Source organism: Vanessa atalanta, chromosome 13 (genome assembly GCF_905147765.1).
Source record: "Vanessa atalanta chromosome 13, ilVanAtal1.2, whole genome shotgun sequence".
Taxonomy (NCBI): domain Eukaryota; kingdom Metazoa; phylum Arthropoda; class Insecta; order Lepidoptera; family Nymphalidae; genus Vanessa; species Vanessa atalanta.
In genome coordinates, this window is record NC_061883.1 from 9,156,852 (window position 1) to 9,172,482 (window position 15,631).

At 32.1% G+C, this 15,631-nt stretch overlaps 4 protein-coding genes across 4 annotated transcripts; 1 reads left to right on the forward strand and 3 right to left on the reverse strand.

The window, feature by feature from the left end:
• Nucleotides 1–1,165: 1,165 nt before the first annotated feature.
• Nucleotides 1,166–1,997, reverse strand: LOC125068479 (essential MCU regulator, mitochondrial). The gene has a single exon (XM_047677619.1). It carries the CDS (start codon nucleotides 1,904–1,906, stop codon nucleotides 1,640–1,642), a length of 267 nt encoding a protein of 88 aa, XP_047533575.1. The 5' UTR covers nucleotides 1,907–1,997; the 3' UTR covers nucleotides 1,166–1,639.
• A 234-nt stretch (nucleotides 1,998–2,231) lies between these two features.
• On the forward strand, nucleotides 2,232–6,927 carry LOC125068475 (ADP-ribosylation factor-binding protein GGA2). The gene is made up of 8 exons (XM_047677615.1): nucleotides 2,232–2,405; nucleotides 2,484–2,782; nucleotides 2,872–3,141; nucleotides 4,294–4,504; nucleotides 4,621–4,902; nucleotides 4,982–5,108; nucleotides 5,403–6,000; nucleotides 6,236–6,927. The coding sequence occupies exons 1-8, from the start codon at nucleotides 2,369–2,371 to the stop codon at nucleotides 6,446–6,448; spliced, it is 2,037 nt and encodes a 678-aa protein (XP_047533571.1). The 5' UTR covers nucleotides 2,232–2,368; the 3' UTR covers nucleotides 6,449–6,927.
• A 144-nt stretch (nucleotides 6,928–7,071) lies between these two features.
• Nucleotides 7,072–11,186, reverse strand: LOC125068477 (target of rapamycin complex subunit lst8). Its single transcript, XM_047677617.1, has 7 exons — nucleotides 10,862–11,186; nucleotides 10,614–10,766; nucleotides 9,879–9,940; nucleotides 9,453–9,606; nucleotides 9,071–9,261; nucleotides 8,355–8,497; nucleotides 7,072–7,842 (listed from the first exon to the last, which is right to left on the reverse strand). The coding sequence occupies exons 1-7, from the start codon at nucleotides 10,991–10,993 to the stop codon at nucleotides 7,727–7,729; spliced, it is 951 nt and encodes a 316-aa protein (XP_047533573.1). The 5' UTR covers nucleotides 10,994–11,186; the 3' UTR covers nucleotides 7,072–7,726.
• Nucleotides 11,187–11,989: 803 nt separating this feature from the next.
• On the reverse strand, nucleotides 11,990–14,309 carry LOC125068478 (high mobility group protein D-like). Its single transcript, XM_047677618.1, has 4 exons — nucleotides 14,157–14,309; nucleotides 13,351–13,513; nucleotides 13,105–13,248; nucleotides 11,990–12,973 (listed from the first exon to the last, which is right to left on the reverse strand). Exons 2-4 carry the CDS (start codon nucleotides 13,498–13,500, stop codon nucleotides 12,902–12,904), a joined length of 366 nt encoding a protein of 121 aa, XP_047533574.1. The 5' UTR covers nucleotides 13,501–13,513; nucleotides 14,157–14,309; the 3' UTR covers nucleotides 11,990–12,901.
• Between the last annotated feature and the right edge of the window lie 1,322 nt (nucleotides 14,310–15,631).

Sequence of the window (15,631 nt, forward strand, 5' to 3'; positions counted from 1 at the left end):
ATATAATACTTAAATTGAAAACTAAAAACGAGGAGGGTTATATCTGCTTTGTATGATTCCATTCCAAAGCAAATTCTCAGACATATTTATTTGTGATAAATTTGTGTTTTAGGACCAAATTACTTTTGTCGATAGATTTTGTAAATTCCTGTTTGCTGATGCACAGTATTTATTCTTAAGTATAGATTTGTGTTATCATGTCATAAAAGTGTATGATACCTTTTAATTTTTACATTCAAATATTTGACATAACTTTAAATTCTATTGCTTTTTTTGCATTTAAATATATTTTTTTTATATTCAATAAAATTTTACATCTAGTTAGTTGAATTAAGAAATCACAAAATAGCTAATCCTTTGGTGATTCATGGCTACTGTATAAACATTTAGACTGTGAGGTATTTTCTCACTTTTCACACTAGTCCTGGTATTTTTAAACTCAATGTTAAGGACTACAGAACATCATTGCTATTGATTTAATAATTATCCATGATATTTTCATAATATAATTGCTTGGGGTCTAGCCTGATGCAAAATTAGTCTAGGAGGTGCCACCTAGTAAATAGTTATCCAAAAAACACACCAGTGCTTTTTATAACACTTTTGAGAAATTATATTTAAATCTTGACGATGATACCACACTTAAATTATTGTTCAATTGTACTAATGTCTATATGTAAAGAATGGAGGAGTAAAGGTACAGACAGATTTGATATTTATCATTTTAACTCTTACCATTAATATGTCTTTTTTGGGGATATATATCATTGAATGGTTACTAATTATGTAAGTTAAAAAATTTGACAGCAAACAGTATTGCTTTTCTGAAATACAGTATATCTTTAGTCAAAAGAAATATTCAATAATGTAATAGTTAAAATATATACATTTTTATTCACAGACAAGTATACATGTCTGAAGTTTTATGAACATTGAGATATTATTTAAAAATTCATAAAATTCTTTTTAGGATAAGACCAAAATATTATTTACATTTTAGTACAACCTCTTTTATAATAGAAATTGATCAATGTGAAACACAACAATATTAATATGATAATGGAAATTTTATAAATATTAAATATTATTTACCATAAACTCATAATGAATAAGTCTTCCATAAGAGGATTTGAATGGATGGGAATTTAAAAAATAAGACTGAATATGCCATTTTCAGAAGACATTTATTCACATTTTCTTAATATTAAGCACAAGAGCAATGAGATTTTTGAATACAACTAAATTGAGAGTAACATTTGACTAGCTCAGCACAGACTGCATAATTTGTTACCCGGGATATATTTATGAATATTGTGATTTTTATGATAGAAATTCAAATTAATGTATATAGCTTGCTTATCATGTATAAATATATGTACTTATGTCTACGTTGTAAATAAGTATGACTTAAAGTTTTGTAACAACTAAAATATTGTTTGAGTAATCACCTAATTATTAAGTTAGATATTTTTAATAACTTAGCACAAAGTCATTAAATACATAATGTGGTTTTTGTAACACAATAAATTTGTATTTAACAAGCTTGTTTATTATTCACATACCCGCATTAGATCTATTAGTTAAAAAATAAAATACTTTCACGTCAACCATCGTTGCCAACCCATCCTGGTTGAAATACTTAGTCGTCGTCATCGTCGTCGTCAGAAGGAACAAACAATTCATTCTCTTCCAGAAAATTTGCAATGCTCTTACTTATCGCAGCTCCGATCAATAATCCTGGTACGACAGCACAAACAATACTCAGGAGACCGAATGGTGTTTTTTCTGGTTCTGGAAGTATAGCACCAGTCGGAGTGGTAGTTGCTGTTCTTCGTGGCAAAACATGTTCATGTTTTGAGATATTTTTAGATTGTACCATAAGTCGGGTCAATCTAGAAATAGCCATTTTTGAGCTACTTCTGTAAAAATTGTAAAATTATTTTTAGCAGCTGAAACAAATTTATAGTCACAAATGAGAAATGTCGATTTGACATTGACAGATACTTAGCAATGAGTAAAAGCTACATGTATAGCAAGAATATAGCAACTATTTATTTAGACATGACATTGTAAAGTTTCCAATTACGATGTAAATACAAATCAAAGTATTTTTTATTTTGAATTTTTATTTAATAAAAGAATAAGATGAATTTTCAAAAAGTTATAGTTAACAATAAATGTCAAAACATTTTACAAATACCGGTTTTCCCTTTTGATTATGGGTAATGTTTACATATTATAGGTCTCCCAAGTATGTCGAATATGTCAATGGCTTCTGGGTAATGACATCTACCTAAAAACAAATTTACAACAAAAACTAGTAATATTAATAGGTATTGGTTATTTGGTTCACTTAATTATATACACAATGAACGTAACGCTTACTAGCTTGGAAGCTTTAATTTGTAAGTATGTCATACACTATCGTCATTTTATATTTTTGCATCGAAGTTATGCATATAATGTGTTTTATCTTTCTTTAGTAAAAGCAACTTATGAAACTTTGCCACAACCTGATGCTGCGGCCTTGGAAGCTTTCTGCGTAGTGATGCAAGATTCCGCAGATGGTCCTCAGTTAGCAGCTCAGGCACTAGCGGCTCGTATTCACTCATTAAATGCTCGGGAAGCCCTCTTGGCACTCACAATGCTCGACAGATGCATGCGGCGCTGTGATTCCAACTTTCACGCTGAAGTCGGAAAATTTAGATTCTTAAATGAGATGATAAAGCTAGTGTCTCCCAAATATTTCGCAGATAGAACAGCACCAGAAGTTCGAACAAGGGTAGGTGGAATGTACATTAACTGTAGATGCTGTAATTATATAATAACCTTTGAATAACATAATGTTAGCTATAAAAAACATTAATTTAGGTTCTGCAACTGCTTCATGCCTGGTCCATAGAATATCCAAAAGAAACAAAATTTAAGGTTGCATTTGATATGCTCAAAAATCAAGGTGTAATAAAAGAGACTCCACCACCTTTGCCTCCCGAGGACAATACCATGATATCTAAGCCAAGAACTAAAAGTGCTATATTTGAAGATGAAGAAAAATCTAAGCTCTTGCAAAAACTACTACAGAGTAAAAAACCAGAAGATCTGCAGCATGCAAATAGATTGATTAAAACAATGGTCCGAGAAGTAAGTTCAGCCTTTGTATTTGTATGGATTCATACATCAGATTTTATTCTTTATTCAACTATTAGGATGGATGTATATTATTTTGCCCAGTAGCAAAATATCTCTACTATTCAATAATTGCTAATATATCTCACCACAAGCCTTCACTTTTTCCTTACGTTTATCAATTAGTATTAAATATCCTGTAAAACCACTAATAATACTTGATACATCACTTAGCTTAAATGGAAATTTTTAACATGACCCATTATAATATTTAATAATTTTTTATAAATATATCCAGCTATAGTCTACATTATTTTAAATAGAAGTTATTTGGCTTAAAATTGAGAAATAGACGCTTTGCTGGATTTGTATATAATTAAGGCTTAAGGCCTAAGGTCTAAAGTATATAATTAATAATTCTTAAGTAGTTTTTAGTAATGGAGCATGTGATTTCTGCATTCTGCAGTCTGGAAAAAAGTATATCTACTGGTATTTAAATCCTCTTTATGGGTTTCTATTTATAAAATAAATATAATCTCAAAATATAGGTAAACTAAAAGATTTATTACCAAAGTTTGAGTGAATTAACTTTTACATCATTGATTACAAAAGTAACAAAATAAGAAACATTTTATAATTAAATACACTCACATTTAAAAAAAAGCCATACTGAAAATGTTAAAAAGTTATTATCTCTCGTTTAGTGTAGGTGCACCAAAAATTATATTTTTTTTATAATTTGGATTTTGGTTACACACATTATCCAAATAGCACTAGTATACAATTGTATTATGTTTTATAAGAGTACATATATGAGGGTATATTTTTCAGTCAGGTGTGATGAAGTAATTGTATTCTTTTTACTAACTTTTGACACAGGAATAAGTTGATGTTTTGTCAATTTTGCTATATGAACTATTTATAAACTGTCAAAATTTTAAATTAATTCAAGTAAAAGATAACCAAAATAAAATTATTGGCTCTAAATTTATTATTTCTGCAATGAATGAATAAATTAAATTATTATTATTAAATTTCTGAAATGGAAGTTTTCACTTCACACCCTCAGCCCTCAATGATTATTTAATTAATCTATTATTATGTAAGTAAAGTTATGAAAATTTTTATGTTATGAGTTGAGTTACTTATCCACTAAATTCATGGCAGGAAGAACGTCGCTCCGAAGCTAACAGTCGCCGAGCTCAAGAAGTAAGTGCAGCATTGGACAGTGCAGGTCTTCTTAGAGATATGTTGGAACACGCAGAGGACGCGTCTTCTGATGAAGAACAGCTAATTCATGAGCTATATGCCAGTTGCGCGAGACTCCGTCCAGTGCTGCAACACTTGGCCTCCACTGACACACCAGCTGAAAATCTAAGTAAAAATTATTAAGAATCTCATACAAGTGTATTTATCATGAATTAAATCATCAAGTAAAACAAAAAATAATTCATCATTTATATAATATTCTCAAGTGAACTTTTTTAATTACAGGTGATATACTGCATGCTAGTGATGTACTCGATGAAGTTTTCGATAAATATAACAAATTTGTTAGTGATATGAAGATAAAATCTAAAGGATCCAAGACAGAAGTACAAACTACAAACAGTGACAGCTTACTAGATTTTGCGGGAGCCAACATTAACAGACACGAGAGTGACAAACCAAAGAATGCAAACAATACTGTGATAGATGAATTAGGAGATATTTTCTCTAATGAGAGTGCCAATAATATAGCCGAACCTTTGAAACCCGTTAATTTAATGTCCACTGGTGAGACTGGCTCACCAAATACCAAATATTTATTATAATTTATTACTTTTACTTAAATTTTACAATTTATCCATTTCAGAGGACGCAGATTTATTAGGAGAAAAAAATAAAAAAATCGAAGGTTGGCATGAACTGGACTCGCTTGGTGAGCAATTATTGAAACAGTCGTTACCGGATAATTTGAAACGATTAGACAATTTTAATAGGTAAGTAAAGGTATGCCTCGTAAATGCGGCCTTTGCCTTAATGACTAAAATACGTTACAGATAAGATAAAAAAAAAATTAAACATTGTGATCAATAATATTCATACAACCTAAGTCGTCAATATATTATAAAATACACATTTTGCCAATATATTATACTGTTATATTTATGACGGCAGAAATTTATAATAAAATGAACGAGATACGGTAAGGATTTAACACTCAACAATGCGACTTAGAAATTAACAGCTGTCTATAAAATAAGTCTAATATATAATTATTTAATTTTTTCTAGCAAACATACAAAAAAGATTCCAATGAATGCTCTGGAAAAATCTTCACCGAAACACGAAGTACAAATAGCTAACAATACCGCATTATTAGATTTGGATTTCTTCACAAAAAGGAACGAAGAACAAAATAAGTCACCTTTGGCTCAGTCTTCAAAGTCAATCACTCCCAACGATGACGTCATGGTCGACATCAGTTCCGATGAGAAATCTTCATCTCCGAATATTTTAAATAACAATTTTGGAGTAAAATCTGATAGCTCTCTAGATAATATATTGGACTTAAGATTACCTGCAGAAAATGATAAAATCATCACTACGACAGTAGAAAATAAGGAAAATCTATCAACTGAACAGAAAGGAGTTGCAATGAACAAAACCAACAATGTGCAACCTCTGACTGATATTAACTTGACTCTACAGAGTGTCCATCCAAGTAAAATTCCTCCGTTGACGGTGTTCGAGGAGGACGATGGGTTAACAGTGGTGCTACATTTCTGTAAAGATAAGCCACGCCCAGACGTGAGCGTTATCGTAGTTTCGACTACAAGTAAAAATACTTCGCCCATAGAAGATTATAAGTTCCAAGCGGTTGTGCCAAAGGTATCTTATGTAGATCTATATTATTATTTGTTTATCGCTTTAATCATTTCCCACTATAAACTGTATTACATTTATTACACACACACATCACATCATCGCACAGGTTAAAAGAGGTTATACTAATCTTTGCCAATATCGTTATGAAGAATATAATATAAAAAAGTTTATAAGCAAGTGGTCGATTTTATTGAATTTGTGTATGGGATGCAACGATCGTAACACAAGCTGTGCGCAGGGCTGCAAGGTGCGCCTGCTGTCGCCGTCGCACACGTCGCTGCCGGCCTACAACCCGTTCCTGCCGCCGCCGGCGCTGACGCAGATGCTGCTGCTCGCCGCGCCCGCCGCGCCGCCGCCGCTGCGGTTCGTGCTGTCCTACTCGCTCGCCGGCGACGCCTGCTCGGAGATGGGCGAGGCCGTGCTGCCGGCGCTGGACGCCTGCTGCAACTGAGCGTCGCGTGTTCCGAGCTCGGCCGCTCCCGCTGTTCGACGTCTCGCTTCATCAGGCGTCGTCTGTATCCGGTGCGACGTCTGCGTTCACTGGACGTGTCGTACGGTCACGTACGCACAGTCTAAACGTCGCGCGTCTACTGAGCGTTGCAAATAGTTCTTTACGTATAACCGCTTGCATTTATATCTATTATTCTAGTCTGCGATTAAGTCTCGACATTCCGATATTACGTATTATTTAATTTATTAAAAAAAAATACAATTGGATCTGAATTATTTTAAAACAGTATTAGAACGGTTCGGATGTGGGATTGTCAATGTTATTGAGATGTCACAAAAAAGCATTTATTTTGTATAATGTTTTACTAAGTATTTAATATATTTGTTTATATTTCGGTCGAAGTGCAATACACGATACTTAATAGAATTGTATGACTTACATTATTTATATTATTGCAAGAATAAATGGTATTCGCTTGGTTCTATGTTTCATTTAATTGCATTTTAATACATAAATCACTCATGCTAGTACTTAAACACGTAACACTAACCATTATACTTTGATATGAAATAATTTTTAGAAAAAATTAAAGATGTGAAAAAAAACACAGTATTTCAGTAGGTATTTATTAATTTAAAAAATTATTTACAAGTATGGCTACATCATTTACACAGTAAATGCATTGAACACATGTCCTTTTAGTATTAAATATTTACAACAGATAAAGAGATGGCAAAGTCAGTCGTTGATTGTCAGTGTACATACATCCGTTTCAATTATAGATCCTTGTTGGAAAATTAATTAAATTTTTCTATTTTTAAAGAGATATAGATGGTTACATTTTTTTATTTGACAATAGATTTTTTTAGTTTACAGATATGTTATATATGATAATAATTCACAAATAATTGAACTATATATATATATATAAACATATACATTAAGAAATTGATGAATGTTTACTAACACTGTAAAGACGGTATCAGGTAGTTCCTTTTTTTTTCTTCATCCAGCTCTTTCACTCGAAGTAAATAATCTAAACAAAAACTGAAACACTGAGTGAACAGAGTGAATGGGTCTGTTATTAATTTTAGGCTTGGCGTGAAAAAGAGTCAAGCATTGAGAAACTTAGCTTAAGTTAAAAAAATATTTTTCATCATTAACAAACTATTCAAAGTATGATACCTAAATAACGCACATTATAAACACACTTCGTTTACAAATTGTGTACATTTTAAAGTAAGTTCTAATATTTGAACATATACATTTATATGAATCTTATACAGCTTGGTCTCTGAAAGCGAGCGCGGTTATCGGCTTCTGGTGTCCGCAGTACTCGCGCTCCAGCGTGCCCTTCTCCAGGTCCCACAGGCGGGCGTAGCTGTCGGATGAGCCTGTACGCAATGACCATTATTAAGTCTCATTTTACTTGTTAACAATTACAGAGATTATAAATCAGGTCGCAGTTCTCTAATATATTAGCAGTGCTTAAATTTAACAGACTTTTTCTCTGAATTAGCTGGCTACCTCATTTAATTTCCATACTTTGCAAAGTAGCAACAAGAATTAAACTTCTCACGGCGTGCAATTATATATTCAATAAAAGTAAACGGTATCCCTTATTGTTATGTTTTAAATATATATTGCTCGTCATTTTTATGATGTAGGTAGGCGGACTAGCAAATGGGCCACATAGACAAGGGCGTTGTAAGAAATAATAACCATTCCAACCACGATGTTAGTGTTCCTGCAATTAAACTGGCTCACTCACCCTTCAAACCGGAACAAAACAAAATATCTGATGAGTGGGAGGCCCTACCACCAAGGATTGGTAATTAATTATTAGTAAGAATATTAATTCGTGTGTGGGTACTACAAATAATGTATGAAGTCTGACGTAGATTACCGGTAAAGAGATATCTCGAATCGAGTGTGAAGGCGGCGTCCCACACCCAGCGTTGGGTCTCGTGTCGCAGCTCTCGCATTAGCGACCAGTCGCTCGTGCGCCACACGCGCGCAGAGCAGTCGCCTGACGTCGTCACCAGCATCCTAACACGCAGATAATTCAGGTTAGAAGCGAGGCAAAACTATCTGTTGTTCATCTGTGTCTGTGATATCACAGCGGGGCGTGTCCCTGAGATCGAACGCTCTCTAACGTCACTGCGCAACGTATACTTGAAATCTGTAGTCTACAACACAACACAGGCAGGAGGAAGGCCAAATAAACAGCTTTGACCTTGATTGGTCGAGATCTTGAAAAAAATGTGGTATTATTCAGAAAATGTCTTTTTAAATGTCAGGCAAGTTGTTATTGAAACTTTGTAAAATAAAAATTGTATGTAGCTTACAAATTTTTTTTATGTGGTAACAAAACTATTATCCAATCGCATGGAATATAGAAATATTAGCTTTGTATATCTTTACCTGCCACTGAAATATACTATAAATACTTTTGTTTACAATTTATTTTATAACTTTTGAAAGCTTTATCACATCAATTGTGTTTGTAGTGAACGAGTATCTGAACTCACAGAACAAAACAAACACCATTTTATTATCAACATATTCAATTTGTTTTTTCTCTAGTTTGTATGAATTGTCTGTGATATTAAATATACTTACGTGGAATCATAGCTGAATTTACACCGTAGTGCATACTTCTTATGGGCTTGGAGATGTTTGCGAGGCACAGGTCGCGGAGGAGACCCGCCAAGTGACCACACGTAACAGTTCCCTTTGTTGTTAACAGCAGCCATCATCTTCCCCTCGGGATCAATAGCTATATCCTGGATGCTAGTTTCCGCTTCTGGAATCTGTGTTTAGTTAACAAAATATACATAATTAAAGTAGATTCTCATAAGCACATGCGAATCTTACCAATTTTACCAAAAAGAACCAGCGAGAAATTGAATAGATACACTTTTTCACACAGTAAAATTATGTTTAATATGATTTTAATAAGAAAGGCTTACGCTACTTCATGTAAAAAAAATCTAATAATTACTAGTTGCTCATTGTGATCAGTCTTCAAGTCCCAAATATGTATGATGCCACTCTGCCCTCCAACCATGATCTGCGACTGGTCTGGATGAAGTACTACTGCATTAACAGGTGCTGGCACTTGAAATATCCTCTGGCATTGAAATGGATGACCAATTCTGAAATATAAAGTACATACAATTATCATGAAGTGGATTGGACATAATATTTTAAATGATTAATTTTTCATAAAATTTAAAATTCTCCCCCATGTAGAGACCTGTGTGAAAGGAAAAAAGACAAATAGGACCAACAGAAATATTCAAATAAGCTATATATTATAGGAAGGTACATGTTTGGTCAGCATAGGTAATTATTGTAATGATGTCTGTGCTAGCCAGTAGTCTAAAAAGGGACTAAATATAATAATGTACATCAGTGGCAAGAGTACCTTATATCCCATATTCTTGCTGTGCAATCTTCTCCACCTGTGTACATCCATTGACCATTTTCCTGAAATCATAATTTTTTTTATTAGTTTAATAAAAAAATAAAAAAACATTTTTTTAAATAATAAATAATATTTTCATATACATAATAACAAGCTATAGTGATCTTTCTTGGAATGTTAATTAATCCAAGTGTTAATTATTGCTTTGCATTGTAGATGTCCTTTGTTATAAATTCTATAGAATAGACATATATAATATCATATTGAAGGTATTCTTTTTCATGCAATATAGGCATAATCAGGCCACCAATATTCTCTATATAATAGCTAGGATTATTCAACATTTGGCAAATAGTTGTTAAAAAAAGTTATAGTGAACACAAAATTTTTATTAAAAAACAATTTAGTATTGTTATCATTAATATAAAAAATAAGTCTAAAGTCAGTGACATCAAAGTTTGTGATTAATGAATTTATTAGTAAGGCAATATATAAAGCGCATGATTGTGGTGAAAAAACTAATTTATGTTCATAATTGTGATCAAGTTTATTGTGACAAGGCAACAAGTACTTAATAGTGTGATATTCTTTAAATTTATGTCGAATAATAATGGCAAGGTATTGTACATAATGAATTGTGATTTATCAGAATTTGACTATTTGCTATAACAACTCTTTGTGACATCTGAAATCATTATATAAATCAGAATAAATAAAAATACTTCAGTGACATACCTGAAACCCAACTCTTGATACATTCTTCACAACACCTTCATAATTCAAGACTGGGTCAGGATTAGCACTAGCCAGATCGTACGTACGAATGTGTTGATAACCACAAGCAGCCACCGTTTGTCCATTTGGGCTTATTTCTAAATCATTTACTTGCTGAAACAATAAATAACAATTAAAAAGGTAAAACATAAAATACTAGATTCTTTATACATATTATTTAATTGTTGTAATATATAAACATAGTTTACCGAGTCAGGATGTTGCATAGTTCTTAAACAGACACCACTATGCGCTTGCCATAATTTAATGGTATGATCGTATCCCCCTGTTACCAGTGCTACTTGGGAACCTGCACCGGCGCTCGCTCCTTCACCCGACATTTTCACGAAGCAAAGCTTGTTTTACATTAAAATAAATAGAATTAACGTACTGAAACAATTTTTAAAACTACTACTTTTTCAATGTATTCCTTTAGCCATATTTAGACTGACTTTAATTATTTGAATAATATTTATATTATTATTGTTGTTTAATGTTTATTCCAGTAACATAACCTTACTTTCATACACTTTGACTTTGACATTTGACAAGAAATAGGGATTAACATTACTAATAACAACTAAGGGTACTTAACAGTAGGATTAAATTTTCTTTGGGTAGAACCGTTAACAGTATCAATTTATAACAAAATCAGACTTTATTTACTTAACAGCAATAGTAACTAATCATAATACTTTTATTATCAGAACAGTTATTATTTGTCGCTTCTCCGAATTAAACAAAAACTACTATGTAATCCGATTATTTTGAATTATGAAGCTTAAGCTCCTTAGGCGTAAAGTATCACTTTCACCATTAAAAGCTAATATCTTAATAATGGAAAATATGTCATGTATCTCGCAGACGCAGGGCCTGTATTTAAATAAGTAAAAACCAAGAGAGCATTTGAGATAATTATCAAAAATCGATAAGTATTCGAGTGTTATATAAAAAGTACTGGCAACATTCTTACTTAATTTGACATTGACAAATGCTTGCGTAAACTAAAATCAAAATGACTCCAATGTGCGTTAGCCTCCAAATGTTTCTTTTTAAATGTTTAAGATTTATTGCAACGCGATTTGAATTATAAGCTTTGCTACAATGATTCCGTCTATTGCATTAAAATGCAATGTCTCTTACATACAGACATTATATACTAATTTGTTACGTCATTTATGCATAGGGTCATGACGTATAAATGGTTATGAAACGTGTCTTCTTAACTAATACAAAATGTATGATCACTTAAGTGCTAAGATAAAAAATAAATTCATCAAAATTAAGGAATGCGTTTCGTGATAGAAAAGATAGGAATAGAAGAATGAAAAGACAAATTGAAAAATAGAATCTTATATGAAATTACTTTATTGAACATGTAAAATCCGTATTGACATGAGGAATGCTAATTCTCATTTACAAAATAACACAAATGTAAAATTTCAGAGACTAATCACATTGAAAACCTACCTATAACTAACTAAAAATACAACATACACATCAATTTCCTAAATTTAAATTGCTCAGTGCGGGCTAAGTCCCGAACTGTCCATTCTTAGCTTAGAGTTTGGTACCATTATAAGCATTGAAATTTACAATGAGAGGTAGGTTTAATTAACAATAAGCCGACACATCATTCATGAAATTGTCTCTAATTTTACATATTGACATAGTTCAACCAAAACTCATGTCTGTAGGGCAAATAAAAATTAGCGTAAATTATACTTATGGCATATCAAAGCACAGCTTTACGGCAAAAGAGTTTGTTGTAGACATACAGTTTTGATAAAACCATTTGAGGTACATTACAAAGGTGAGCATCCAGTAGTCACAGCGAACTTAACGAGGGAGGGCTAACTGTACAATTCCCCAGTGTATACATGCTAACACTTAAACATTATTTTTTTTTTTTTAAAAGGCTTAGAAACCTAGAGACCTTAGCCTGTGGTGAAACTTTCCAAACTCTGCACTCTTAAAACCTATTAACTAATCAATACTACAGTAAGGTAAATAAGTAGTAAACAACACCTGTCAAATAATCAACAATTTCATTATGTCGATCCAAATTTTATAAATACATTAAAGTGTGTCATTAATTATTCTTTGAATTAAAAAATATCTCTAATACTTGTATAAAAAATTAAGACAATGCAATACAGACTTTGGAAAGTCAGTCCCATTTTACTTTGTAATAAATTAAGTCCAAGTAAATTATTCAATATGAACAGAAATGCCTATAGGTTGGGAGATCATTCGCTTTCTTCCTCCTCCTCCTCAGCACCTTCCTCATCGTCTGATTCATCCTTCTTCTTCTTTGTCTTCTATAAAAACAATGACAAAGTTTAACATGGTAATCAATATATTTTCATTTGTGTTAATAGTAACTTAATAATCTGCTTGGATATGTTATGATTAACTGTAAAATATATTAATAGATTAATGTATTGCTTACGGCTGGTGCTGCTGCTTTCTTGCCCTTCTTTCCTCTCTTCTGTGCCTTTTTGCCACCCCCTTCACCACCACCACCATTAGCATTATATGACTCGAGGTCTTTTGTGTATTGCTCCTTTGCCTTGGCAGCCTTTTCCTCCCAAACCTATGAAAATAAAAACAAAGTTAAAATCGTAAGGCAAAAATATTTATAAATGATAAAGTCTAAATTAAAGATTCCTGTTTATTAGTTATTAAATATACTTACACTCTTGTCTTTCATTGACCTCCATATTTCACCTCCTTTTTTAGCTATTTCAGTGACTTTAAGACCTGGATTGTCGGCTTTTATTTGTTCTCTTGCGCTATTTAGCCAAAGCATATATGCTGACATAGGACGCTTCGGCTTGTCCGACATTTTAACTTTTTTCCTGAAAGTTATAATAATACTTAATTAAAAGGAAATTATTAAGAAATAATAAATAAATAAACGTTAAATAGGTTATAAGATTCAAGCACGGTCTATCTTTCGTGCTAACGTGCTTCCACGCGACTATGAAGCGTTCTTAGGAGACATTTTGGCGGGAAACCTATTTACGGCTTAATGCATTAAAAATAATAATTTCCGATTAATATTTAATGAAAATCCAATTAAAACAAGCCATTTTCATTACGTTTGATGAATTAAATCGATGAAATTAGTTATCGCCCCTTACAACGAGTTCACTGGCCTATACTGAGTCGAACGAGCCATTTTGTTTTCTCATATTGTGTTGAAAATACGCATTATCTCTAGATGACATAATTACTAAATAATACTAAAACTATTTAACTACGATTTGTAGAAGAACTGTTTCAGTCGTTCAATGGAAAACATCCGAGAAATTAATTATTTAAAATAGGGCGTCCTTTCTTATACCCACGCGTACTAAGGAAAGTACGACGAAGCCTATAGCCATGTTTGACTCAGAATTCCAACGTGGATTAAAACATAATTTACTAAAACGCACTGTGATAATCACTATTAAGCATACTAAAACACGTAAGAATCATTAGAAAATTAATTTGACTTACCTGATGGCAAAAATTTTGAAATAATTTTTGAACTGGTACACAACCAAACTGCAGACGTAGAGAACCAGAAGAAAATGTATGGAGCTCGAAGTAATGTTCCCAGTGCAAGCTAGCTTGGGTCAGTCTCGCGTCGCTACAGAAGCGCCATCTATCTCGTTCACTATTGGCTGACAAAATCAATAGGGCCAACTTTCAGAAACTAGGCGAGCATCTTGTACTACGTATATCCGCGACTCTCTGAATAATTTTGTTATGATAAATTAGACTCTATCGTAAAGTAACTAAGTATAGTTTTCATTGAATATTTCAATTCCTTACATTATTATCAATTAATGTTTTCGCCTTAAATTAAAGGAAATAACTTGAAATTGTACCAAATAACATATACACGAAATGGTTAATATATAAATAAATATTTTCTAATCATCGTTTTGAACAATTAATTTAATAAGTATGTCAAAATGTGGTCCAATCCTCTTTTAGGTTTCCCTTACGAGACTCTAACAAAATACCTCGCGCCGGATTTTAAATGCCGCCAACGTTTATTTCGAAAAAGTAAAAAGCGCGGCAAACGTGAGCAAGAAAGGGACGCCAATAAAACATAACGTTTGTGAACGCGTTTGTTTACGATTTGATATTTTGAAGGAACTTGAGAAATAGTTTTTATTTCTTGACATATAAGGGCGTAGCACTTAAGATGTTAGTAATAAAATACATTGTAGATCTTCGGTTGTCAGTGGACCATGGATAAAAGTATGCATTACACATTTATTAGAATATTCTAATAGTATTTTCATCCGCTGTTAAGCATCATCAACAAGTATTGTAACAAAAGATTGACGTTATAACCTATTCGGATGAGCTATGATTTTATTAAGTAAATACGATGTTATTTTGATATTACAGAGATACGTAATTTTTCAAGAAAGTCAGTTATTATTTCATACAATATTATAGGAGTCTAAGTCAGTTTTAATTCAACAATAAGAATGTAAAAATATAATGCTATTTTGTTGTAATTCCTTCTAACATAAATACATTTGCTTGGGACTTGTTGTCAGTGTAAGCTTTTTGTTTCAGAAATAATCGTAACACTATAATTTAAATTAAAGAAGTATGTAGTAGATACCTACAATATTTAATAATTTTCTTGTAACTTAGTTGTGACTAAATTAAAAACTACCTAATAAGATTTATGAGTAAAAGTAGTTCTATATTTTAGTATGTAAGTTTTTAGCTTCCGTTTGTTTCATGTTATTTAATTCGAATGAATTCTTCAAATTAAAATTCAGGTAAAGAACTTTCCAACTTTTGTTTTTGTTGAGACCGTTGACATTCTACGGCAACGTTATACGGTCTATTGCTGCTCTGCGTTATCTTTAAATCTCCTTTTTTATTAATGTACAACAAAACAAAAGCGCAACTGTCCACTAACTCGTTTTATAGAACGATATTAATAAATAATAACAAGCGGT

What these genes read in the sequence shown, in the direction of transcription:
- LOC125068479 (XM_047677619.1), bottom strand. Translation starts at nt 1,906, where the DNA reads ATGGCTATTTCTAGATTGACCCGACTTATGGTACAATCTAAAAATATC.
- LOC125068475 (XM_047677615.1), top strand. Translation starts at nt 2,369, where the DNA reads ATGAACGTAACGCTTACTAGCTTGGAAGCTTTAATTT. An exon ending in TAGCTTGGAAGCTTTAATTT is followed by an intron (nt 2,406 to 2,483) that starts GTAAGTATGTCA and finishes ATCTTTCTTTAG; the next exon opens with TAAAAGCAACTTATGAAACT. An exon ending in TCCAAGCGGTTGTGCCAAAG is followed by an intron (nt 6,001 to 6,235) that starts GTATCTTATGTA and finishes AGCTGTGCGCAG; the next exon opens with GGCTGCAAGGTGCGCCTGCT.
- LOC125068477 (XM_047677617.1), bottom strand. Translation starts at nt 10,993, where the DNA reads ATGTCGGGTGAAGGAGCGAGCGCCGGTGCAGGTTCCCAAGTAGCACTG. An exon ending in CTATGCAACATCCTGACTCG is followed by an intron (nt 10,767 to 10,861) that starts GTAAACTATGTT and finishes TTATTGTTTCAG; the next exon opens with CAAGTAAATGATTTAGAAAT. An exon ending in CTGATCACAATGAGCAACTA is followed by an intron (nt 9,262 to 9,452) that starts GTAATTATTAGA and finishes AACTAAACACAG; the next exon opens with ATTCCAGAAGCGGAAACTAG.
- LOC125068478 (XM_047677618.1), bottom strand. Translation starts at nt 13,500, where the DNA reads ATGTCGGACAAGCCGAAGCGTCCTATGTCAGCATATATGCTTTGGCTA. An exon ending in GGTCAATGAAAGACAAGAGT is followed by an intron (nt 13,249 to 13,350) that starts GTAAGTATATTT and finishes TTATTTTCATAG; the next exon opens with GTTTGGGAGGAAAAGGCTGC. An exon ending in AGAAAGCAGCAGCACCAGCC is followed by an intron (nt 12,974 to 13,104) that starts GTAAGCAATACA and finishes TTGTTTTTATAG; the next exon opens with AAGACAAAGAAGAAGAAGGA.